Source organism: Trachemys scripta, chromosome 3, assembly GCF_013100865.1.
Source record: "Trachemys scripta elegans isolate TJP31775 chromosome 3, CAS_Tse_1.0, whole genome shotgun sequence".
Taxonomy (NCBI): Eukaryota; Metazoa; Chordata; order Testudines; family Emydidae; genus Trachemys; species Trachemys scripta.
The window spans coordinates 99,552,977-99,578,492 of record NC_048300.1 but is presented as its reverse complement, the minus strand read 5'-3'; the positions used below and the strand labels follow the sequence as shown (position 1 = coordinate 99,578,492).

Below are 25,516 nucleotides of genomic sequence, written 5' to 3'. Positions count from 1 at the left end.
AACATTTTTTTTGCTATTACTTTTTGAGTCTTTGGCTAGCTGTTCTTCAAATTCTTTTATTTATTTATTTATTTATTTTTGGCCTTCCTAATTATATTTTTACACTTCATTTGCCAGAGTTTATGCTCCTTTCTATTTTCCTCACTAGGATTTAACTTTTTTAAAGAGCCTCATACTGTTAATAGTATTATTTTACTACTTACAGTGTTTTTTAAGTACTATGGCTGGGATTGTCAAAAGCACTCAGTGTTGGCCTAACTCTGCTGTCATTAAAGTCAGTGAGAGAAGGTGTGTGAGGTACTGTCTTTTACTGGACCAACTTCTGTTGGTCAGAGAGCGACAAACCTTCAAGCTTACACCAAGCTCTTCAAATTCTTCAGAGCTCAGTGTAAGCTCGAAAGTTTATTTCTCTTATCAACAGAAGTTGATCAATAAAAGATATTACTTCACCCACCTTGTCTCTCTAATATCCTGGACCAACACTGCTACAACAATACAGCTTACAACAATTAATGTCAAATTTTCATTTCTTAAACTGTTTTCTTTCTATTTGGGATGGGTTTTTGGGTGTCATCATTTTAGGCCTCATCAGGATAATGCGCAAAGCTGAGTTGGGGGATGGTGATGTTGTGAGGTGGGTGAAACCTTATTATATATTGAGTTAAAACCTCATTGAGATTGGGTGTGAACCTATCCTTCAATCAGTATAACTATCAAGATGAGTTAATCAGAAGCCCCCAACCTAAGACAAAAGGTTGTGAACCCCCCTCAGGAGTTTGGATTTTATTATATAATGTTAGTACTTTGTAGTCATTTGCAACCACTTTGCACCAGTATAGATAACTGCATAAGAAAGCAAGCCTAATAAAGTATGAATTATTGATAGAGCTGGAATAACCACCTGTGGTTAGTTGCCCAGCATTTTTTATTATAAGACCCTGTTTTTAGTTGCTTATAACTTTGCTAAACTTTAACTAGTCAGGCTGAAATTTTCTGTGCTAGTTAGTTGCATCAAGCTGATTTTTAAATTGTTATTTTTAACAAAATCAGCTAAAATTGTCAAGCCATTTCTAAGTGAGGTCCTGGAGTAGGAGGGTGGGGGAGGGGATGGCTGGAAGCAAAAAGGGAAGGAGGTGAAGGGAGATTCCATTTTCAACTGGCCACTAATTGTGTGTTCCTCATTTTTTTGGCTGTTCATTGTGAGATACCTGTAGCAAGATTGGCATAAGTGCTCAAGGCTCACAACTACAACTGAAATCATTTGGAGCTATAGTCTGAACGTGTAAAGTGCTATGCTAGTGCTAATCACTCTGGAAGATTAGCTCCCAAATTTCTCAAGTTGGGAATCAAAAATTAATGGAAACTTTTGACATTTTGAGTTTGGGACAATTTTGACCTTAAAGAGAATGTTAATTGGGAATTGTTTAAGAATGCTTTGCTAGATGCCCAAAAAGCCACGATCAAGGAAGAACGCTGTATTGGTTTAAAAAAAAAACAGCAACCCTGACGTGGTTTAAGGGAAGTGAAGGCAGTTATAAAAAATAATAAAATAATAATATATAACAAATGGAAGAAAGTAGAAGTTGATAATATGAATGTAAATCACAAGTTAGGAACTGTAGAAAATTGTTAAGGGAAGCAAAGGAACATAAAGAGAAATCTATGGCCAGCAAAAGGACAATAAGGAGTTCTTAAACAAAAAGAATCTCAACAATGGTGTTGGTCTTTTACTAGATAGGAAAGATAGAATTATCAATAATAATGCAGAAAAGGCAAAAGTGTTCAATAAATATTTCTGTTCTGTGTTCGGGGGAAAAACAGGTGATATAGTCTCATCATATGTTGATGATAACACTCTTTCCATTCCATTACTATCTCAGGAGGATTTTAGACATTTTAAGTCAGCAGGTCCTGATAAGTTGCATCCAAGAGTTTTAAAAGAGCTGAGTGAGGAGCTCTCTGGACCATTAATGTTGATTTTCAATAAGTCTTGAAACACTGGGGAAGACCCAGAAGTCTGGAAAAAAGCTAATGTTGTGCCAATATTTAAAAAGGGTAAATAGGATGACCCAGGTAATTATAGGTCTGTCAGTCTGATGTTGATCCCAGGTAAGATTATGGAGCAGCTGATATGGGACTCAGTAAATAATTAAAGGAGGGTAATATTATCAATGGCAACCAGCATAGTTTTATGGAAAATAGATCCTGTCAAACTTTATTTTTAATGAGATTACAAGTTTGGTTGATAGGTAATAGTTCTGATGTAATGTATTTAGATTTCTGTATGGCATTTGACTTGGTATCACACAATATTTTGATTAAAAAACTAGAAAAATGAAAATGCACACATTACATGGATTAAAAGATGCCTAACTGATAGGTCTTACATTGCAATTGTAAATTGGGAATGATCATCAAGCATGTGTGTTTCTAGTGGGATCATGCCTGGATTTGTTCTTGGGCCTATGTTATTTAACATTTTTATCAATGACCTGGAAGAAACCATAAAATTGTCACGGAATAAATCTGCAGATGACACAGAAATTGAGGGAGTGGTAAATAATGCAGAGGACAGTCACTGATACATAGCAACTGCATCGCGTGGCAAGCTGATTGTAAGCAACCAATATGCACTTCAATACCGCTAAAAGTAAATGTGTACATCTAGAAACAAAGGATGTAGGCCATACTTACATGATGGGGGATTTTATTCTTGAAAGCAGTGACTCTGAAAAAGATGTGGGTTTGGATAATCAGTTGAACGAGCTCCGAGTGTGATGCTGTGACCAACCGGCTAACGTGATCCTGGGATGCATAAATAGGGGAATCTTGGGTAGGGGTAAAAAAGTTAATTTACCTCTGCATTTGGCACTGGTGCGACTGCTGCTGAATACCGTGTCCATTTCTGGGGCCCACAATTCAAGAGGGATGTTGATAAATTGAAGAGGGTTCAGAGAAGAGCCATAAAACTGATTAAAGGATTAGTAAACATGTCTTAAAGCGATAGACTGACTCAAGGATTTCAATCTATTTAGTTTAACAAAGAGAATGTTAAGGGGTGACTTGTTTGTCTGTAAGTACCTTCATGGTGAACAAATATTTGATTATGGCTCTTCAATCTAGGAGAGAAAACAATACAATGATGCAATGGCTGGAAATTGAACTAGACAAATTCAGACTGGAAATGAGATGTACATTTTTAACAGGGAGGGTAATTAACTATTGGAACAATTCATCACTAACAATTTTTAAATCAAGACTGAATGTTCTTCTAAAAGATATTCTCTAGGAATTATTCTGGGGAAGTTCCATGGCATGTGTTATTCAGAGTTAGACGAGATGATCGTAATGGTCCCTTCTGGCCTTGGAATCTATGAATCTAAGAATCTCTCAGTGCTTCATTCCCCCCATGTAAAGTGTTGATAACAATACATCCTCACCACCCAAAGATGTTGTGAAGATAAATTCATTGATGTTTGTGAATTGACCAGATAATACTGCGGTCAGAGCAGCACAGAAATGCCTAGGAAAAATTTAATAATTTCCTATTCCATGCAGGGTTTACATGGTTTGAGGTAAATAAGGCCGTGGGCAACACATTCCATTAGGAGTATTAAAGAAAATATTGAATAACTAACTGAATAGGACAGGAATCCTGTGGAAAAAAATAGTATGTGATCATGTAATTAAAGACAGTATCATAAAGCATACACACAAAAGGTCTGAATTAAGGTTGCATAGGCAACCTTAACTCTTGCATTGAATGCTTGACTTTGCAACCTTAATGTCTTTTAAACATATTTTTTGGTTGTGATATATTTATTTTCAACTCGGATTATCCACCAGTCCAGGAAAACAACAAGGTAAGTGACAAGCAAGTTTTGAACTCTGTACCCAAGGAATCCCTGACCATGCCAATCAAGAATTTTGTTTATCGTTCTCATTGAATCAATAAATATTTCAGCTTGCGTGCAAACTGTTTGCTGCATGCACTGCTGCAAGTACAGTACTCAGTATCCACAATCCAATGCTGCTCTGGGCCAGTGGGATTACACAATATTTCTCTGCTCTGCCTGACAGCCTGAGATTGCCACTGCAATTTGGATTGTTAATGACCACGTAAAATAGGAGATGTTTATAAAAGACTAAATGTCTGCTGGGATGTGCTCCAGAAAGTTCCATTCAAAACCAATTCTGTTTATACATAGTTTTTTTGTTTATTTTCTTTTCTTTTTGCTTATTACTGGGGACACCTGCATGAAAAAGAAACCTTCCTACTTCAATAAAAGTAAGATATTCTGCTCAGCAGATCTGATTCTATATCTCCTTATTTTTACATCAGAAGTAAACTTTTACTGTTTTACTCTGTTTAGCACCAATGCAGCTATGAGAAAACCTTACTCTCAGTAAAACAAATGACAATAACAATCAGACTGTTGTTTTCTCTGTGACTGGGGTAATGAGAATTTAAAGAGAAATAACAGCATCTTTGTTATGGACTCTGACATTTATTTTTTTATGGTGCCTAGAAATCATGATAAGTACCTTACCTCACACCGACAGGCAGATGGAGTGAGCTGGATTCTATTCTGGTTGATGTACAATCAGCAGAATTGTTAACCAAGTTCCCACTGCCAGATTTTTATAACCTGTACAGTGCACGTGTTTGACCTTCAGATCCCAGATTGAGTTTTCTGCATTAGCAGCTAGAAAGAAACATTTTTTACTGTGAAGCTGAAAACATTTTACCTGGAAGATATATAAAAATGTAGAAGCCAGCAATGATATTTTTACAGAGCCATTATCAGATTATAATCATACTTTAGGGGCCAGATACTCAGCAAGTGTAAATCAGCATCAATGGAGCTATACCAATTTACTCCAGCTGAGGATCTGACCCAAGGACTTAATTCTTGGCCCCAGTTTCACCTCCTGTGCTCTGCTTAGATTATACAAATCAGGTATAGCCAGCTCTGTGTTATCTGTTTCTCCTTCCTTTTCCTAGCACTTAGCAAGAAGGGGCAGGAAAGGGATATAGCCTGGCTGAGAGGGAGTAGAGTGAAATGCATGGCACTCTCTCAAATTCACAGCCACTGTACTAATGCGTGGCCACACTAGAGCCACTGTACTGAAAATAAGTAGTACATCAGTATGCATGATAAAGCATTCTGCCTGCAAGCAGCATAATTTAGAGAAGTCCTGCAGCTGCTTTCATTTGTATTAAAGGTTGTTTCATCCTCTAGCCAGACCAGGATCAGGAGAGCAGAAAGGTGACTTAGTGCCATCTTTCTCTCTCTGTTCCTCTCACCATGAGATTACTTCCCAAGAGTTTATATCCCTATATGTGTAGCCCACCCAAAGTAGTTGTCCTCCCTGTGTGGCATTGTAATCATGTCCACAGCAATCAGTTGTGATATGGCAAACAAGGAATCACGGTATCATGAGATCTCATGACCACTGCCAACCTGCTTCATTATGCAGAATGTTTTTTTGCGTAAGTTCGTGAAGACAGCATTAGCATTTCTGTGTGTTTTCAGGGAAATAAGGATAAAGCAACCTTCCCATTGCCTTGCCCACATCATTCCCATCCACCCACAGAGCCACAACCCCCCCAGTGTTTGCAGTGAATCTTTAAGATAATTCTGAAATTTAAACAAATGAAATTTCTGTGGTCATTTTCAACAGCTGTCATCCACAGCCTTTGTTCTGGAAACCTATAAATGAATTACCTCTTCTCCACTTAGGGCCATATGCTTCAATAAGTTGCACACACAAAAAATGTAGAAACTCTACCTCCACATTCTCCTCACAGAGCAAGCCTCCTAGTTGGCATGCTGCCATACCAATGAACAACACAGAAATGGTCCCATGTAAACTCTAGAAATGGGGTGTAAGGAAATGTGGTGAGAATGAGGGCAAAGTCAAAATGCCACACATGCTACCCTGGTAAAACAAAAATACCTTACCTGCAGTTACCAGATGCCAGTCAATCCTGCTCTGAAATTTAACTTGCTATTGGTAAAAATTCACATCTCACTGAAATAACCTTCAGTGGATGTCTGAATAGACTTGAGCCATCTCTCAGTGATCTTGATACTATTGTGAGGGGTTTGTCTCAGATGGCAAGGGACTTCAAAAAGTGTGCTGCATACTATCCATACCAGTGGGCGCTTCAGGCAGCATTGCACACAGTGCTTCCTTGGTTGTTCAGAGAGCACAGCCTTCAGGTGGCCAGTTCTGGAGAGTTGAATTGGGTTCACTGGCCCATTTGCTCTTACTAATCTGGCTTTTAGTTTTTGGTCTTTTTTCTGTGAATGAAAGGGAATAGAAGCTAACCCCAGGGTCTTGTTGCACTTAAGTAACCAAAATTAACTCCCTTTTTTTTTTTTTTGTAATGAAGTTTTTATTTTTTCTAACCTGTTTTTCCTGTGATGCCCTAGCCCCTGTTCTGAGACAAGTATCAAAGGGGTAGCCCTGTTAGTCTGGATCTGTAAAAGCAGCAAAGAGTCCTGTGGCACCTTATAGACTAACAGACATATAGGAGCATGAGCTTTCATGGGTGAATACCCACTTCTTCGGATGCATGTTCTGAGACAGAAGAACTGGATACATGTCCGGCTATAAATGCTTCCCCCGATCAACATTGTGTACAGAACAATCAGTACAATACTAGGATGGCGCCAAATCAAGCTTTGCTCACCTAATCCTTGGTGTCTATGGGACAGCTCACCTGTAATGACCCCCTATGAATGTACTGCAAACAAAAACTGGGAAACCCGTCATCAATTTATGCTCCTGAAGAGGATTTGAATTGGAAACATTGAGAAATTCAATACACTAAAAAGCCACCTTTATTTCATTTACGACAGTCATGGTGCATTGAGCAAACTCTTCTTCCATTTGTTAATTGACAGGTCTAAACGTTAATCAGTTGATTTGGTTCCTGTAAAGTAGCCAGATATTGTTTGCCTAAGGATATTCTGAATACTTCTTTTGAGGCAGGCACCATCTTATTGTTCTGTGTTTGTGCAGTGCCTAGCACAATGGGGTGTTAGTCAATGGCTCAGGCTCCTAGGAATGACTGTGATATAAATAATACCATCATTTTAATTATTTAAAATGTCCCTATATACTACCTTTGCACTTACTGTAGTATCTATGTATTGTATTTTAGTGGTTGCATATATTTTTTCTAGTGCTATAATTTTTCTTTCTTTATAATCCTGTATTTTACCTACACTTTGGGAGTCTTTCCACTAACTTTAATGAAGTTTTAATCGAGCATTTTAGGAACAGTTTAGTAGCAATGTCTGTTGATGATGCAGTATCAAAAGAGGATTCTTCTCTCCACAGAAGGGGGGTTAATTAATTACCTTTCTGCTTTTCTTTTAGTGAGTTACTAAAATTCAAGGAAGTTGTTATTGACAAAGTTATGTAACTTTTACTTGTCATTGCATTGAAGATAGTCTTTAAATCCAGCAGAGGCTAGCAAGTGGGACTGAAAGAATAGTACCTTCTTTTTGTTTTGCAACAACTTTTAATACTTTATTTACATTTGATGTTGCATAAGATGCAGCAAGTTTTGACCCCGTCTAAGTTTTAATTCTTCATTTTTCATTGCTTAACTCAGTTTATGTAATAACAAAGGTTCAAATTCTCCCACCCTGCGTCGTACCTTACTCCAAGAGCAAGGCCCAGTGAAATCAGGAAGACTGTTTGCTGAGCAAGGAACTCAGCTTGAGTCCAATCTGGCCGTTTTAAGTTTTTGCCTAAATTACTCAGTATTCTTTTGGCAAGAGGTAGCTGAACTGTCTTATATACATGAGCCATCTCTCAGTGATCTTGATAATATTGTGAGGGGTTTGAATGGCAGGAGGAAAACATTTTCATATATATCTCTTCATTTGAGAATATCAAGGTGTTTACAGGAATCATTAAGGTCTGGATCATCCTTTGGTCTGCATGCAGGGAATAAGGGAATAAAAAACCACTTCTACCCTTGCGATCCCCCTCTCCCCGTCCGCTTATGCCAGCCAGTCGGCATGGAAATGGTGCAATAACTTGCTTTTCATATAAGCCAGCAACAAATTATTACCCCTCTGCAAGAAGGGGAGAGCAGGGACAGAACTGTGGATGTATTTGTTGGAAAGTTGCTGATACGATTTTAAAAGTAGCTACTGTAGACTTTTTAGACTTTTTCAGTTAAAGGGTACGTGTGTGTTTGAGAGTAAGAAAGAGTTGCTTTTACATTGTCTGCATTAGTATATCAGGCAAATATAAAAAGATACTTCCTGGCATACCACTGTGTATTAAGAACTGTATTATTTCTTTCCCAGAGTATTTCTTATATATGTGCTCCTTTTTACTGATAGTTTACCCCAAATGTTATTGTCCTTTAAAGGAACACCTTCCTTTCTCCTCCTTTCACTTAAACTTTAGTTGTTATATCAATTTCTTGATGTTTTAGTTCATGTTACAATATCTCTCATCCCTCCCCACCCCCTTTTCTTTTTTGGTCCCACAGTTCTTGGATGCTCTGATTGCAGGATATCACTGTCCAACCCCACGGGAATCTTCACCTCTCCCTGCTTTCCCAGTGATTACCCTAACAGCCAAGCATGCAAGTGGACCCTCCGAGCTCCTCCTGGATTCATCATTCAGATAACATTTATTGAGTTTGACATTGAAGAAGCTCCGAACTGCATTTACGATTCATTAACTCTAGATACTGGAGAGAAGAATCAGGTTAAGTTTTGCGGCGTCACTGCCAAAGGATTATCATTTAACTCCACTGGAAATGAAATGATCGTAACTTTTGCAAGTGACTTTAGTATCCAAAAGAGAGGTTTCAATGCCAGCTATACCCGAGGTATGTAAGCATAAAGAATTTCTTTCCTCTTTTATCTAGTATTTCCTATACCAAGCAGACTCACTGTATGTGGTAAGGTGAATCTTTGAAGTGAGAATCTGGAGATCTCACAGACTAAATTCTGCCATCAACTACTCCCGTACAACTCCACTGACTTCAGTAGTGTTACACGAGTAACTCATGGCAAAATTTAGCCCTGACAGGCTATAAAAATGCAGTTTGGTAGAAAATGTTGCACTGATTTCTTTAATATTCATATGAAAGAGAACCATTCCAAAATAACTAGGTTATAAAATTATATATGCAATAGAATGGATGACATTAAGGGGGAAAAATCTCCTTTCAAATGTATATGGCAGATCTCAACTCTTACATTCTGCCCTTCTTACTTACACAGGACTCTCATATTCAAATCATTCTTATGATCATCAACATGATAAGTCGTCAAAGTCATGATTTCCCCCAGAGGAAAGGGGTAATGTGAAAATCCTGTTACACCCTTTGTAATGTAATGGGTTTTTTCATTGGCACCCCTGTGGTAATCTTAGATAAATAACAGAATTGACTACCCAGCTTTGGCATTAGTTAGATTTTTACAAATTAATACAAATGCAGAACATGGAGGTATCTTTAAACACTAGACAATTTGTTTCCTAGAAGTGAGGTTTTAAAAGGTATGCACTTTAGTATACAATAAGTACACAGGCCAATATACATGTGGGTAGGGAAGGAAATATAAGGGAGTAAATTAGTTTAAGGATGGATTTGGGTTGTATAATGGCAGGCATTCACCCATGGAGCACTCCCTGGTGGTCTAGGCTGGAGCTACAGTTACTTATCTGCCTCAGTTTCCCCTCGTCAGCATTCCCTCGTCATCCACAGAGAGTTGGATGAGCATATGGGTGCTGGTTTTCTTTGTTTCCAGTTGCAACATTGTATGAAGACAGCTAACTGGGCCAGATGCTCAGCTGGTGTGAACCAAAGTAGCTCAACTGATTTTAATAGAATTACGTCAATTTATACCAGTTGAGGATCTGGCTCATTAAATGCCTTCCTAGTATTACTTGCCCATGTAAAGAATCACTGTAGTTGTTAAAGGAATGCTATTCAGTCACCAATGAGAGAGGAGGTGGGTCCACTAGGCAGTCTCTCTAGAAAAGTGTAGTTCACACTTCGTAAAAGTTTGGGACCCTGTAGCTCATTCAGTTTAGTACATAGACAGAGCACTACTGTTATATCCAGGTATAAAGCATGGTTTTGGTGCAGCATAGTTATATATTTGTTATGCTGGAGGATGTTAATAACTGCCACCTCAGTAAAGTTGATGGGTGAACTAGGCACCCTTTCTTCAGTCTAAATAGAAGAAGCAATTAAAAGCCCCTTTATGTTATAAAAGCTAGAAAAAATAGGGAGTCACCACCCTAGGACATAAACCATATAGCAAAGCCAATCAGAACTTAAGGCCACGTCTACACTACATACTTACTGTGGTATAACGACGTCATTCTGGGTATGAAAAATCCACACCGCTGAGTGATGTAGTTATACCAACCTTAACCCCCGTGTAGACAGTGCTATGTAGGTGAGAGAGCTTCTCCCGCCCACATAGCTACTGCCTCTCACAGAGGTGGAGTTATTAAGCCAGCGGGAGAGCTCTCTGCCCTCACTTAGAGTGTACATGTACATTTGTGTTGTAGACCCACCCTAAGCTATGTGGGCTGAAGGGTTTCCCTGGTACAGACTATAAAACATAGAGGCTAGGAGGATGATTCATTGCAGTCAGTGTGTTAGAGGCAGAAAGGCAGGAAAAGGCATCAGAAAATGAGATAAGCAGTGGGCACAGGACTCATTGGAAAGGCAGACTTGGATTTCTGAGCAAGGAATTGCTGTTTGTTCCTGCTGTATTCAAGGAAACAGGACTTTGTGTATATTCTTGCACTGAAAAAATACTTGATTCTATCATCAATTTCTTCTCTAACAGAGAATTTCTTCTCCTAATGGCCTCAATATTGATTAACTGCTTGGGCCAAAAGGAACAACAATATTTGTTTTCTCCTTCATATGGTGATCAGCTCCTTAAGTACTGACAGCTGAAATTCATCAAAATGATGAATTGCTTAATATTTGGTAACTGGGACAGAAATCTGCTGGTAACATTGACTCCAATGTTCTGCTCACTCTACATATCCAGAACACATATTGATATCAGTTTTGCCCTTTCTTGGGAGATGTGGGATTCTGATGTTCAACCACTGCTGCCGCCCAGCACCGTGGAGTCATATTACAAGGCAGATCAGAATTGTTCAGTGACATAACAAATTTACTGAATGTGTTAACATTGCTTATTCTCTTCTTATACCTTTTCAACACAGCCAGTGGCCCTCAATATTCTTGATCTTCCCAAACACACAATGAATAGTATTTGTATAAATAACCTTCGCCCTCTTTCCCAGCTCTGAGTTCTTATACCATTCTTTGTAATGTGGTATGTCACCTTACTTATAATGTAAATACAATTACATTACAACTAAGCTATGACAATGCCCTTGTTCTGTAAGGGGAAGCTTAACCAAGTTTCTATCTCTAAAATATGACTACTTGCTATTGTCCTCGAGGAGAGGACAAAATCCTTGAAGTGACTATGGTAACTGGGTAGCAGGCCCTTTGAAGGGATCAGAGGCCCAGCCTACCTGTGACAGGCTGCACAATGGGGGAGATGAGTCGCTCCAGACCAAAGGGGGCTGTAGGAAGCGGCACGGGTCGAGGGATGTGCTGGCCGCCACTTCCCGCAGCCCCCATTGTCCTGAAATGGGGAATTGCAGCCAGTGGGAGCTGCGGACACGGCAGGTAAACAGACCGGCCCAACCCGCCAAGGGACTTACCCTGGCGGGCTGGGTGCCAAAGGTTGCCGAGCCCTGGACTAGGACATAAATATTTGTGAACTCTAGCTTGCAGCATTTAAACAGACTGCTCTTGAGAAAAATTGAACAGAATCCTCATACCCAACAAAAATCCATTAGTTGAGTTTGGCAATAAAAAGCCTTTGATTTGCCAAGGAATGTAGCTGAGGCACTCTCTGCTACAGTGTTACAAAGATGTGGCATGGGCTTCAGTTGTGTAATGCACTCATGAAAAACAAGTCAATAAAAATCATGAAAACAAATGAAATGTTTTCAAATTACTGCTGTAGTGTGTTGCCTAATGCATTCTTACAAGTTACCAGATGAATGCAAAGTAATTGTAAAAATGACTTCTTGCATGCCATGAGTTTTGAATGCAGCCTTACAGGTTAATAGTTTAATATACTTAATTCAACTTCAGGAGTTATTAGTTATCTGTAATGCAGCACTAAAATGATCTTTGCCCATTTTTGGTTGAATGTATTGCTAAGCTAAATGCACCATAATGTGCAATACTGGGCCAGTTCAATGATAAAAGCATTCTTCTAAACATTTGGCTTATTGAATATTACTTGGATCTTTGTCTTTAAACCAATTTGTATCTCCCTTTGAAATTTATTTATATATGGAATTTTGCGTGTGTGTGTACTAGTTGCTGTTTCTCTGAGGAATCAGAAAGTCATCATCCCCCAAACTCCAGATGTGGACCCTGTGTCTGTGGCAAAAACAGTCCCAGTGCCAATGCTTAGCCAGTTCACACTCTGCTTTGAAGCAACCAAAGCCAGCAATGATACCAGTGACTGGAAGGCTTTCTCCTACAGTGATCCTTTTTCAACGGAACTCCTCAGTTTTGGAAAGACCACAAAAGGCCACTTCCTATCAATCTCAGGCTCAGAGTGCATACTAGACAGTGTCCTCGTGACAAATTCAAATGGAGATTTTTTCACAGAAACTTTTGAACAATTGTGCATAGTATGGGATGGCTTCTCTGGCAATATAGGTGTAAATGGCAAGAGCATCTATCACACGGTTCTCTGCTCAGGTACCTTTGGCCAGATTATCCCTGGCAATGGAAAATTGGTGTTGGGTTCTGACAGCAATGAAATAAGCTCTTTAAATGGGGACATATACAACTTTCGTCTTTGGAACTTCACCATGAGTTCCCAAAAGCTGTCCAACCTCAGCTGTGATGTGAAAGGAAACATTGTGGACTGGGAAAATGACTTCTGGAATATCCCAACTTCAGCATTGAAAGCAGAAAACAACTTAAGTTGTGGTGAGTATATTTGGCAGAATCACTTTTGTTAATTTTTTCCCCCATGGCATTGTTCTTGAAGTATCATATGACAGCAAGAAACTGTATGTTTAGAGTTAGAGACAGCAGCACTTCCCAAAAGGCAACCTCACTTGTCCTAGCCTTTCCAGCTCCATTCCACAAAAAATTAATTTTGTCCCGGGTGTGTCTGTTCCTTTAGTTTAATCAAAGCTCTCATCCAGCCTGACTTCAAAAGACAACTAATGAGGTTAAACTATGAGGGGTTCATATATATTATTCAGGACAGAAGCAATAAATAGCCAAAAGTAATTAGAGAAATAAATAAAAGTTCTCCAATCTTTCCTTTCCATAAACTCATTAGTTTAAATGTGATTTTAAGACAAGTTAGTTAATATACTTGAATGTGGAGATGTGGAGCAAGATAAAGTATGTGTCTGTTTAAAAGGGGAATAGGTAGAAATAATACTGTCTATATAATGCTATAGGCATGCAGAGCACTTTACAGAAACATATAAAGACCAGAGTCCCTGACCTGAAGAGGTTACAATCTAAGACCCTTATCCTGCAAGCACTTAAGAATGTGCTTAACTTTAAGCCCTTGAAACACCAGTAGGACTACTCAAGTGCTTAAAGCTAGGCAGGCTATATTCTTTCCTGTGCCAGAGTTCTGTTCAGTGCAGGCATGGATGGGGACCATTAGAAAGCTGGTTGAGCCACCCTGATTCTCCTGCTTTGTAGCTAAGATTACTCAGGCCCAATTCACAAGTCTTAAGTCTACGCATTGCTGTGGCTTCTAAGGACATTGCAGCAATAAAAGATTATCAAGATGTTGCAGAGGTACTATTCTTTTCATAGTTGTTGTGATTTTAATGATCCAAGAATTGTCCTAGATCTCCAGGAAAGAAAGTGCTCCAAGTTTCTACCAAGGCAGGAAGTATAGCTATCCACTAAATATGTCACCTCCTTCATTCCCTCATGCAACTCTGAAAATGTCATCATAGAGTAAAGGTATAAGAATGCACCTGGAAATATTATCTTCCATGGATTTTTTACTCTGAGCATACCTGGAAACTTTGAGAGGCGATACAATAGTTTTTCCTCTGGGATCTTCCCAAAACCAATCCCCCCAAAATACTGAATCACTGCTTGAAATAATTTCCATTTCAAACTTCTTTTTAAACTCCTTGTTTGTTATTAGAATTCTTCTCACAGGAAATGAGAGAGAATCATGAGTGGGAAAGGATCCAGTAGACTTCAGTCCGTCCACGGTGATCTTTGGAGAAAAATATTAATTGAACTGACAATCTGGCACATTAGCCTGCACTTCTGGTCTCTGACCCTCTGGTCAGTAGGAAGGAGCAGTGTGTGCTTTGTGCATTTGCTGTACATCTATTGTGCTGTCTGTGAAGAGTGCCATAAAAAGCATCTGGGCACAAAATAAAACAAACCCAAAAAAAAAAAAAAAAAAAAACTCCCCAGAAACCTGAAGAGAATGAAAGGAGAATAAATAAAGGCAAAAGGAATTAAGAGGAGAGGGAACATTTCAGATTAATTTTGCTGGTTCTTCCCCTTCCCTTTGCACATCATAAGACAAATATTACCTCATGGTCCTGCCTCTTTTCACCCTCCAATCCCCCACTGCACAGTTTCTCCTCTACCCAGTTGCTTGCTGCTCCCCCCCACTTCTTAGTCCCTTGATCTTCTCAACCTCCCTCCCCCATTCCCCACGAGGGTGACCAGACAGCAAATGTGAAAAATCGGGATGGGGGTGGGGGTTAATAGTAGCCTATATAAGAAAAAGGCCCCAAAATCGGGACTGTCCCTATAAAATCGGGACATCTGGTCACCCTATTCCCCACCCCTAGCTGGGTTCCCTCTGCTCCCGGCTGGGACAGGAGCTGCAACCTGATGCAGAGCCTGCTACCTGCCTGCCAACGAGATGCAAATAGGAGCGGCCCCGGCTGAGCAGGCGCTGGTGTGTGTTGATGACCTGGCACCTGCCTTCTTCCCCCACCTGCAGTAACCGGACTTTTGGTGTCTGGTCAGTACATCTGACTGGACACTTCCAGGTCCCCTTTATAACCAGACTTTCTGGTCAAAAACCAGACAACTGGCAACCCTAGTGTGGATAGATGTATACGTTGTACATGACTGTGATCTGCTTCTGAACTCCAGTTCTGCAGAGAGGGAGACCATCCCCTGCAAGACACACATGACACCGATTGGCTTTCCACAAAAACAATTATACTCCTACAAGGATAGTATTCTTCTCCTAGTGCCGTCTCACATTCAGCTTTCCTGGTTCCTTACCATCTTAATGGTTTTGAATTATGTAAATTCCTTACCAAAAGCACCCATCTACATCTCTGGATAACCTCAGCATAAACCAAAGGAGCTGTACATTTTGTGTTTTCTATCTAAATTTGCTTGGGCAATGGACCTTGTCTTTGTTTATTGTAAAGAACTATGCAAGCCTACGTCACCAGCAAAATTAATATTAGGGCTGTCGATTAATCGTGGTTAACTCACGCAATTAACTCAAAACAATTAATCCTGTTTAAAAAAATTAATCATTGTTTAATACATTTCAATTGGTATTCTATTGTTTAATATTTTGGATGTTCTTCTACATTTTCAAATATATTGATTTCTATTATAACAGAGAATACAAAGTGTACACTGCTCACTTTATATTATTATTTTTTATTACAAATATTTGCACTGTAAAAATGATAAACAAAATAAATAGTATTTTTCAATTCACCTCATACAAGTACTATAGTATAATCTCTTTATCATGAAAGTGTAACTTACAAATGTAGATTTTTTTTTTGTTACATAACTGCACTCAAAAAGAAAACAATGTAAAACTTTAGAGCCTACAAGTCCTACTTCTTGTTCAGCCAATTGCAGAGACAAACAAGTTTGTTTACATTTACAGGAGATACTGCTGACTCCTTTTTATTTACGTCACCTGAAAGTGAGAACAGGTGTTTGCCTGGCACTTTTGTAGCCAGCGTTGCAAGGTATTTACATGCCAGATATGCTAAACGTTTATATGCCCCTTCATGCTTCGGCCATCATTCCAGAGGACATGCTTCCATTCTGATGATGCTCGTTAAAAAAATGTGTTAATTAAATTTGTGACTGAACTCCTTGGGGGAGAATTGTATGTCTCCTGTTCTGTTTTACCCACATTCTGCCATATATTTCATGTTATAGCTGTCTTGGATGATGACCCAGCACATGTTCATTTTAAGAACACTTTCACAGCAGATTTGACAAAATGCAAAGAAGGTACCAATGTGAGATTTCTAAAAATAGCTACAGCACTCGACCCAAGGTTTAAGAATCTGAAGTGCCATCCAAAATCTGAGAGGGACGAGGTGTGGAGCATGCTTTCAGAATTCTTAAAAGAGCAACACTCAGATGAGGAAACAACAGAACCCGAACCACCAAAAAAGAAAATCAACCTTCTGCTGGTGGCATCTGGCTCAGATGATGAAAATGAACATGTGTCGGTCCGGTCTGCTTTCTGCTTTGAGCAGAACCCATCATCAGCATGGACGCATGTCCTCTGGAATGGTGGTTGAAGGGACATATGAATCTTTAGCGCATTTGGCACGTAAATATCTTGCAACGCCAGCTACAACAGTGCCATGTGAAGGCCTGTTCTCACTTTCAGGTGACATTGAAACAGGCAGCATTATCTCCTGCAAATTGTAACCAAACTTGTTTGTCTTAGCTTTTAGCTGAACAAGAGGTAGGACTGAGTGGACCTGTAGGCTCTAAAGTTTTACATTGTTTTATTTTTGAATGCAGTTATTTTTTGTACATAATTCTACATTTGTAAGTTCAACTTTCATGATAAAGAGATTGCACTACAGTACTTGTATTAGGTACATTGAAAATAGTATTTCTTTTGTTTTTTACAGTGCAAATATTTGTAACCAAAAATAAATATAAAGTGAGCATTGTACACTGTGTATTCTGTGTTGTAATTGAAATCAATATATTTGAAAATGTCGAAAACATCCAAAATATGTAAATAAATGTTATTCTATTATTGTTTAACAGCACGATTAATCGAGATTAATTTTTTTAATCGCTTGACAGCCCTAATAAATATTAATGCTCCCCTTATTTCATGTTTTAAAACGAAGTGTAGTCACTGAAATATATCAATGGCAGGTTCCTTTTCTCCCATCTGTAAAATTATTGTAAAAAATAAACATGAATACTCATCAGACTAGCAAGGTAGTGGGCCCCAGGTTTTATACATTAATACTCTGTTTTACATATGTATTATTAGTTTTGATATTTAAAATATTACAATAGTGCCCAAGGGCCATAATCAGGACCAGGACCCCATTGTACTGTGCTAGGCACTGTACAAACACATACGAAGATACAAGCTCTGCCCCCAAAAAGTTTTATTAGCTAAGATATTACTTGGGAAATCAGTAGTAGTGTATGTGCAGTGGAAAGAGCCACCTTACCCACCTACACCACACTCTGGTAAGAGTGCAAAAAGGCCAAGCACTCCAAGGGAAGTATGACTCCTTAGATAATTGTACCTCTCCTGTCCCAAAGCCCAAGAGAAATCTCCAGCGCCCTTTTCAGTCTTCTCCCAGGCGTGCTAAATTATTACAATACTACTGGCTTACCCAACTATAACATTTCCTCAGGGAAAGTACTGTGAGAAATACCTAGGGTGACCAGATGTCCCGATTTTATAGGGGCAGTCCCGATAGTTGAGTATTTTTTCTTATATATGCTCCTATTACCCCCCCACCCTCTGTCCTGATTTTTCACACTTGCTGTCTGGTCACCCTAGAAATACCACCTCAAAAACTCGGCTAGAAACCCCAGAGGATGCACCTGTAAGATTTTTCTCTTCTCGTCATCTTTTTGAGTAATAAAGAACTCTTTGTCAAACCAACCTTTGAAGTAAGAGTTGATGAGTCAGGCTATCATCAACCGACAAAGAACTAGCAACATTAGAGAGATTACTTTATCTTACTGATAAGGATTCATTTAATTGCAAAGCAAGGGTTTGTTTAGAAAAGAGAGATTCATCCTGCCCTGTTCATGCTTTGGTAAGGAGCTGAAAGAAACTAATTAACAAAGCAGTCTGAACACTTACTAGTGAATGCAGCATATTTGCATGCGAATGTCACTTGCATTATTGAACTCCGCAAAGGGCTCTATTTTCATTTGCAGTTAACAGACTTTTCAGACAGCATTTGCTAATGGAATTACTGAACATATGAGCAGCAACAAATTGCTGCAGATAACTTTCTTTTGAGAACTGTGCCTTTTACCGGTTTAATATTCCATTCAGAATTTGATTCATGTTCATGTTCTTACCACTGTATAGTGGTGCTGGGCTTTTCTGGGTTTTTAAGACAGCACACTAATGCTACTCGTCATTTAGATGGGCCTGTATTTCATTTCACTATAAAATCATCAGCTGCATTTGATACCAATAGTACATGTCCTTATCCTATACCCACATTAATACAAAAAATTAATTGGTTCAGTCATACCTGGCCGTCCCTTTTAAGTCCAAAAAGTGAATTAAGCAAGATGTGTAAAGGGTTGATATGCTTAGGCGATATTGATGAAAATATAGCAGCAGCTCAAAGTATGTTGACATTCAGATCCTCATATCTTCTTTTACTGAGCACTGAGAGATGACATGGTCTGGCCAAAACCAGGCTTGATTAACACAAGAAAGGGTGTGGTTAGCATCATGCCCAGGCATATTCATCTTTAAAAAAATACTAAAGTGAGGTCTATTGTCAAGTGGAAGTTACAGTGACCTTCAGGTAGCTACTTAGCCACTCTACTCTGATACAGACCCAATAGGGGATCAGCTTTCAGGGTGTTAACCTATTAACATTAGCAAATATATTTGTAAAAATGCTTCACATAGGATGTCACGTGGCTTGCAAAGGATGCTCAGTGGAGTTTAGTTTCTTATATAAAATATGTAACTCATCCCACCGTCCCATAAGTTTCAAGTTATTTCATGGAAAAACACTTCATCATACTTTTAAGCCTGGCCTTGTATTCTCTCAGGTCTCCAGCCTGCAATATCCCACTATGCTGCATGACCTCTGGGTTCACTGCTGCTGAGTGATGAGCACCTGGCTCCATCCTAGCTCATTCTCAGCACAGCAGTAACCACACCACATGCCTAGCAGGAACAGAATAGGAATAATATTTTCAAAAATATCTAGGTGGTTTAGGTGTCTAAATCCCATTTTCAGCAATTATGTAGGATCCTAATTCTCATGGTACTTAGGCTCTTAAGTCACTTAGGCAATTTTAAAAGTTTTACCCTCACTCCTACTTTTTCTGTTTTTAACTTTTTCTGGTTTTTTTTTTTTTAATGAGCCCGACACTGCTCCTTTTAAAGTGAACCACAAAACTCCCAGTGACTTCTGTGAATTCAGCAGGGTTGCTAGGTGTCTGGTTTTCAACCAGAACGCCCAGTCAAAAAGGGACCCTGGAGGCTCTGGTCAACACCACTGACCGGGCCATTAAAAGTCTGGTCAGTGGCGCAGCGGGGTTAAGGCAGGCTCCCTGCCTGCCATGGCTCCGCACAGCTCCTGGAAGCAGCAGCATGTCCTCCCTCCGGATCCTAGGTGTAGGGGCAGCCAGGGGGCTCCGCAAGCCACCCCTGCCCCAAGCACCAGCTTTGCAGCTCCCATTGGCCAGGAATGGCGGCCAATGGGAGCTGCGGGAGCCGCGCCTACATACAGGTAGCACGCAGAGCTGCCCGGCCATGCTTCCACATAGGAGCCATAGGGGGGACATCCACTGCTTCTGGGAGCTGCTTGAGGTAAGCGCCATCCAGAGCCTGCACCTCTGACCCCCCTCTCATGCCCCAACCCTCTGCCCAGCCCTGATCCCCCTCCCGCACTCTGAACCCCTCAATCCCATCCTGGAGTACCCTCCTGCACCCCAAACTCCTCATCCCCAGCCCCACGCCAGAGCCCACACCCCCAGCTGGAGCCCTCACCCCCCACAGCAGCCAACGCCCTGCCCCAGCCCTGATCTCCCTCCTGCCCTCCAAACCCTTCCCTCAGTCCCATCCTGGAGCATCCTCCTACACCCCAAACCCTTCAGCCCCACTAAGATTCTGCACCCCCAGCTGGAGCCCTCACCCCCCCCCCAATCCCCTGCCCCAGCCTGGAGCCCCCTCCCACACTATTAAGTCCTCATTTCTGAACCCACCCCAGAACCTGCACCCCCAGCCCAGAGCCCATACCCTCTCCCACACCTCAACACCCTGCCTCAGCCCAGAGCCTCCTCCCATACTCTGAACCCCTCAGCTCCACCCCCCCAATCTGGATCCCTCTCCTGCACCCCAAACCCCTCATCCCTGGCTCCACCCCAGAGCCCTCACCCCCAGCCACCCCCTCCTGCACCCCAGTCCCCTGAGCCAGCCCAGTGAAAATGAGCAAGTGGCTGAGGGTGGGAAGAGCGACAGATGGAAGGGGATGGAGTGAGAGGAGGCGGGGCCTCAGAGAAGAGGCAGGGAAGGGGAAGGGCCTCGGAGGAGGGGTGGGCCAAGGGTGTTCGGATTTGTGTGAGTAGAGAGTTGGCAACCTTAGAATGCAGCTCCAGCCCCAAACTTATTGGACCAGATCTTCTGTTATGGCTGTGCTAATTTACACTGGCTGTTAACAATCCAAAGAGGCCAAAAACTGCAGCCAGGGGATGTGGCATAGAAGTGTCCCAGCCATGCCTTCTTCCTCTGGACACACCCTCTTTCCCCATCTAACATGGCTGCAGGCAAAGGTAGTGGTAGCAGAACCTCTCTGTAGCTGTGCGCTACTAAAGGAACCCTCTTGCACTAAGGTGATTCTCCCAGGAAGATATGCTGGTTCTAAGGGCAGACCAAGCCAGCCATATAGCACAAAACATCTGTACTTCACCTAGACATCTGGCCCATTCACATTTTACACATACTGGGTTTTTTAATATTGTTTATCTAAGTATTTAGTATTTATTTAGTATTATTTCTGCACATGTGCATTATCAAGTATGCCATGCTATTTGGTCCCATTATTTTCAACATAATGTGTAAAAGTAGTATGTGCAGCTGAAGCATAGGGATATTCAAAATATAATGAATGCAGCTACCCCATTACTTGCTCAGTTGGTCACTGTTATATATGTAGTTGGGTTTCCATGCCACCAAAATATGTGCATGTTGATATGATTCAGTAAACACACATTTTGATATCTTTATCTGTTTATTATACATGCATACCAGAACATTAATCATGCCCACGCCCTGCACACAGGAACTGTTTAAATCACAGCTTATCTGCTTGGTATCTCCCTAGAGGAATTTCTCTGACTAGTACGCTGGTAGACTACATTGCCTCAACTGAGTTCAGAACTCACTTGAAGATGCCATGTTGTTATCCATTAATTCTGCATAGGCACTACAGCCACACTAACTAGTACATTTTTAAACAGTTGGGTGGAATTTTGCCACACACTACTCAATGATTTCCAGGGGAGCTGTGTAGCTAAATCTAACAGAAATCTTGGAAAACATGAAGATGGGAGGTATTGTTAGATATGACCCAAACTTGCAAGCCAGCAGGACTTTCCTGGAGTTGTCAGCAACATAGGGAAATGTTCATACATGAGTCTTCTGAGCAAAATAGCATATCAGGTTTCCCACTGAGATAAACCAGAAAAAGATCTGCGAGTGCATGACCTAATGTATTTTGAGATATGACAGTGTTATGTATCATATACCAAACATTTTTAATGATTTGTCTTTCCTAATTTTAAAGGCTCATACCTAATTCTCCCACCTATAACTGAACCAACTAGTTGTGAAAATCTTGGAAGCCTTTGCCAAGGTAAGAAGCCAAAGACACTTTTTGCATTTTTCAGCTTTACCAAATCTCCCTGTTTTCTTTTCTTTTAATTTCATTTTACTTTAACTTCTTAAGGCTGATCTCTAGAAAACTGAGCAAAGAAAGGAATTTCTTAGCTTCAACAGATGTGTGGGTGTACTATACATACAGTATGTAGAAAGAATGTGATCACACTCTTGATAATACAATCAAGTCCAAAACCTAACAATCATATGCTAATGCAAAGACGAACTGGTTTCATGTCTTTCCCCATCTCTTTTCCTCCTGCAGTTAAAGGCTGTATTGTTAACGCTGGTAGAAAAATCTGTAAATCAGGCATAAACTGATGTAATTACAGGAGCTGATCATTTTTTAGATGTTTTTAACAGGCGGCTGTGAGACGTAAGTAATTGTTAGTCAATATGGTTTGAGATCCTCAGGTGAAAGGTATTATACAAATACAAAGTGTAATTGTTATTATTCATATAATAAAACTACTTATTGTAATAGCTGATGATTTTCTGGCCTTCCCCCCATAGCCATACTACTGAATGATCACTATAGGTATCAACATGTCTGTCAGTCACAACAAGAGTCATGATATCAGACCTCTTGAAGGGCCAGATCAGCTGAGTTACTCCTGGAGGAATTCTGCGCCACTGCGCATGTGCAAAATTCATAGCCCTCTGCAGAATTTCTTTGCTTCCCCTCAGAAAATGACAGGGAAGCAAAGGGAAGCGCACAGGGGAGGGGTGGGGCTGGGGTGCCCATGCGCATAGTTTGGGGAGACATTGCAAGATTAGCACTAGAGCTGGGTGAACACTGCAAAGTTCCACTTCCATGTGCCATGTGAATCAATCCTGCAGGGATTACTCATAGGGATTCACCCCCAATCAATTCCTGCAGCTCTGCCTGGTGGTTGGAATTCAGCACAACCCCCTGGCATGAATGGTGGCAGGCCTACTTTCACAATGCATTCATGAACCCAGAGCCTACTAGTTGGGTTAAACTTCTCTATAAAACTTTCATACAGCTCTATGCTAGTTGCAGCAGCAACACTTGCTCTAAAATAATTTCAAGTGATTTAACCCTTTTAAAGGTAAGGGATAGAAGGCAGAGGCAGGAGGGAAAGAAAAGTAAATAAAGAGGAAGGACTTAAGATTCTTGGAACTCTTTCTGTGGTAAAGAGTAAAAATAAAACATATTGAGCTTAACAACAGAGGGTAAAATTAACTCCTGGTGGGGAGCCAGGGTAATGACTACAGCAGGCTATAATGGAGTTTTAGCCACTTCAGGCTGCTGGAGCATATACTTGCAGTGTTTCAAACTAGATCTAAACTGATGTCCAGATTGCAAAGTCCACAGTTAAGGTGAAATGCTAGTTAGGTCCAGAAGTTAGTTTTAAATAGCATCTTTTGGACTTAAGGCACCCAAAGTACTTTGCAATAATGAGTTAAATACTGGTCCTGGAGCGACTGCTTAGGTAAATGTGGCAGCCATCATGAACTCAGTAATAGCTCTCACACAGTCATGGTTATTAAAACCAGTTTTATTGAGATGAGATTATGATAACCAGGACATCAGGATAGTCTTTTTAGAAGAATACCCAGAGATCTAAGATTTGCACCAGACAAACAGTCAGTACTGCAATATTATCACATCCAAGGATGGTGTTTCTTAATGTGCTGTCCTACTCTGAGACAGGATTCTGTTAAAATGGCACATTTCTGTATTTATTGTTTCAATGGTGTCAGATCAAATCTGCTCACTTCATAACTGAAAAGAGAGAGAGAGAGTGTGTACGTGTTTGTGTTTTTGACTGCCAAACCTGCAAACTTTCTTTGGACTCTTAGGGTCAGTGTGGGTTCTTGCCTTTTTTTTTTTTTTTTTTTTTTGCATCATCGCTAGTTATGAAATCGCCAAATTATGCCATCAATTATACGTGTTTGGAATTTAGTAAACAATTCTATTGGTTTAAAGAAATAAGATCCATATGCCTCTCTTAGCTGTGTTATGCTCTTAGCTGCTCTGTAGTGCTAAAAGGAGTAAAAAGCCTTAAAAACTTATTTCTCAGCAGATCTGATTCTGAAATCTCAGGAGGAAGAGATCTGATTTATAAGAATGTGACATTTCTGTGTAGTCACTTTTCAGATTAAAACCACCCTCTGTTACAGCTTCCCAGACTACCCATGAGCCCATGGTTTTTTGTCTGAGGCTAGAATGTTACAAACTAAGCTAAACTAAGCTGTCACTATAAGATTAATTTTATTACGTTAATGGACAAAGCCTATGCTTTCACTTTAGCGGGTACCTAAGTACCTAAGGCATCTGCATACAGGCTGCTGAAATTTTGTTCATTTTGTGATTCCTCTTTGTTCAGTTTTTCCTTCCTACTAATCTCCTTTTATCAGGAAGCCATTATTTAAACAGCTTTCAGAGTAGCAGCCGTGTTAGTCTGTATCCGCAAAAAGAACAGGAGTACTTCTGGCACCTTAGAGACTAACAAATTTATTAGAGCATAAGCTTTTGTGGACTACAGCCCACTTCTAAACACTTTACCAAGAGGATGATACACATCGTGTCCTCCAATGCTACCAATTTCGTGAACTGGCTAGTAGTGGATGCTGAAGAAAGTTATGGTGGTGGCTGTCCCTAAACCAAGGACATTGTCTTTCCAACAGATAAGGGGAAATAGATCAAACCAAATTTGTTTCAGATCACAACTCACCCTTAGACCTGCATGGAACAGTACTGTATCCAAGCTACCAAGATGATGAAGAAAATTGTGTGTACATTTTCTCAGTCCCTGATCATTCTGGCAAGATGTTCGTCAATTTGCAAGTAGAACATTGTTCCTTCTCACAATGTGACACAACAAACTAGGCCTGATTTTCAGCAATGTTGAGCACCTGCAGCTCTCACTATCTTCATCTAGAGTTTTGAAGTCTCAGCACCTCTGAAAATCAAGCTGCCTATGCTTACTAGGACTCTAGAATGCAAAGAAACGTTTAGCTTTTTCTGTCAAAGTTGGTTAAACTTCCACTTCTCTTTCAGATTCTCCTACTTCTTTCACTGTAAGTACTGTCCATCTCCCATGAAGTATCTGGAATTTAGCCCAGAAATGGAGTCACAAAGAGAAAGCTTTTAACTTATATTTAATGTTTGTTAACCTTTATGCATTTCAAGTGATCTAAGTTTGATAGGAAGTATTATAAACTAATTTGATACACTGAACATTATCGACAGCTCCTGTTCCCTCCCACATAAGCCTGGTCATCTGTTTATAATTATTACTGATTACTATCCTTTGGATAGGTTGCCACTATTTAGATGTCAAGCATTTTTTTAATGAACTCACTTCCACAGTGTCATAAAAGCAATTGTTGAAGAAAAAGAACAGATGCTGTTTTTTTATGGGTTAAAGACATTAGATTTTTATAGCAGCATTTGGTAATAGGGATGGATGCCTTTTTCTTTTTTACCACTTTTGTTGATTTGGCTAATGAGGTCCTCTTTGTCATAATTATATAAATGGTTGAACACATTAGATCTACTGAATTATAAACCTGTGTGTTCAAAT

General features: G+C 40.1%; 1 protein-coding gene across 4 annotated transcripts in view; it reads left to right on the top strand.

The window, feature by feature from the left end:
* ADGRG6 (adhesion G protein-coupled receptor G6) overlaps positions 1–25,516 on the top strand; it is a 155,431-nt gene that overhangs the window by 61,205 nt on the left and 68,710 nt on the right. For all 4 annotated transcript variants that reach the window (XM_034765519.1, XM_034765517.1, XM_034765518.1 and 1 more), the window contains exons 3-5: positions 8,525–8,869; positions 12,422–13,045; positions 21,871–21,939. In XM_034765519.1, coding sequence (XP_034621410.1) covers positions 8,525–8,869; positions 12,422–13,045; positions 21,871–21,939 — 1,038 coding nt within the window. The remainder of the gene's footprint in view (positions 1–8,524; positions 8,870–12,421; positions 13,046–21,870; positions 21,940–25,516) is intronic.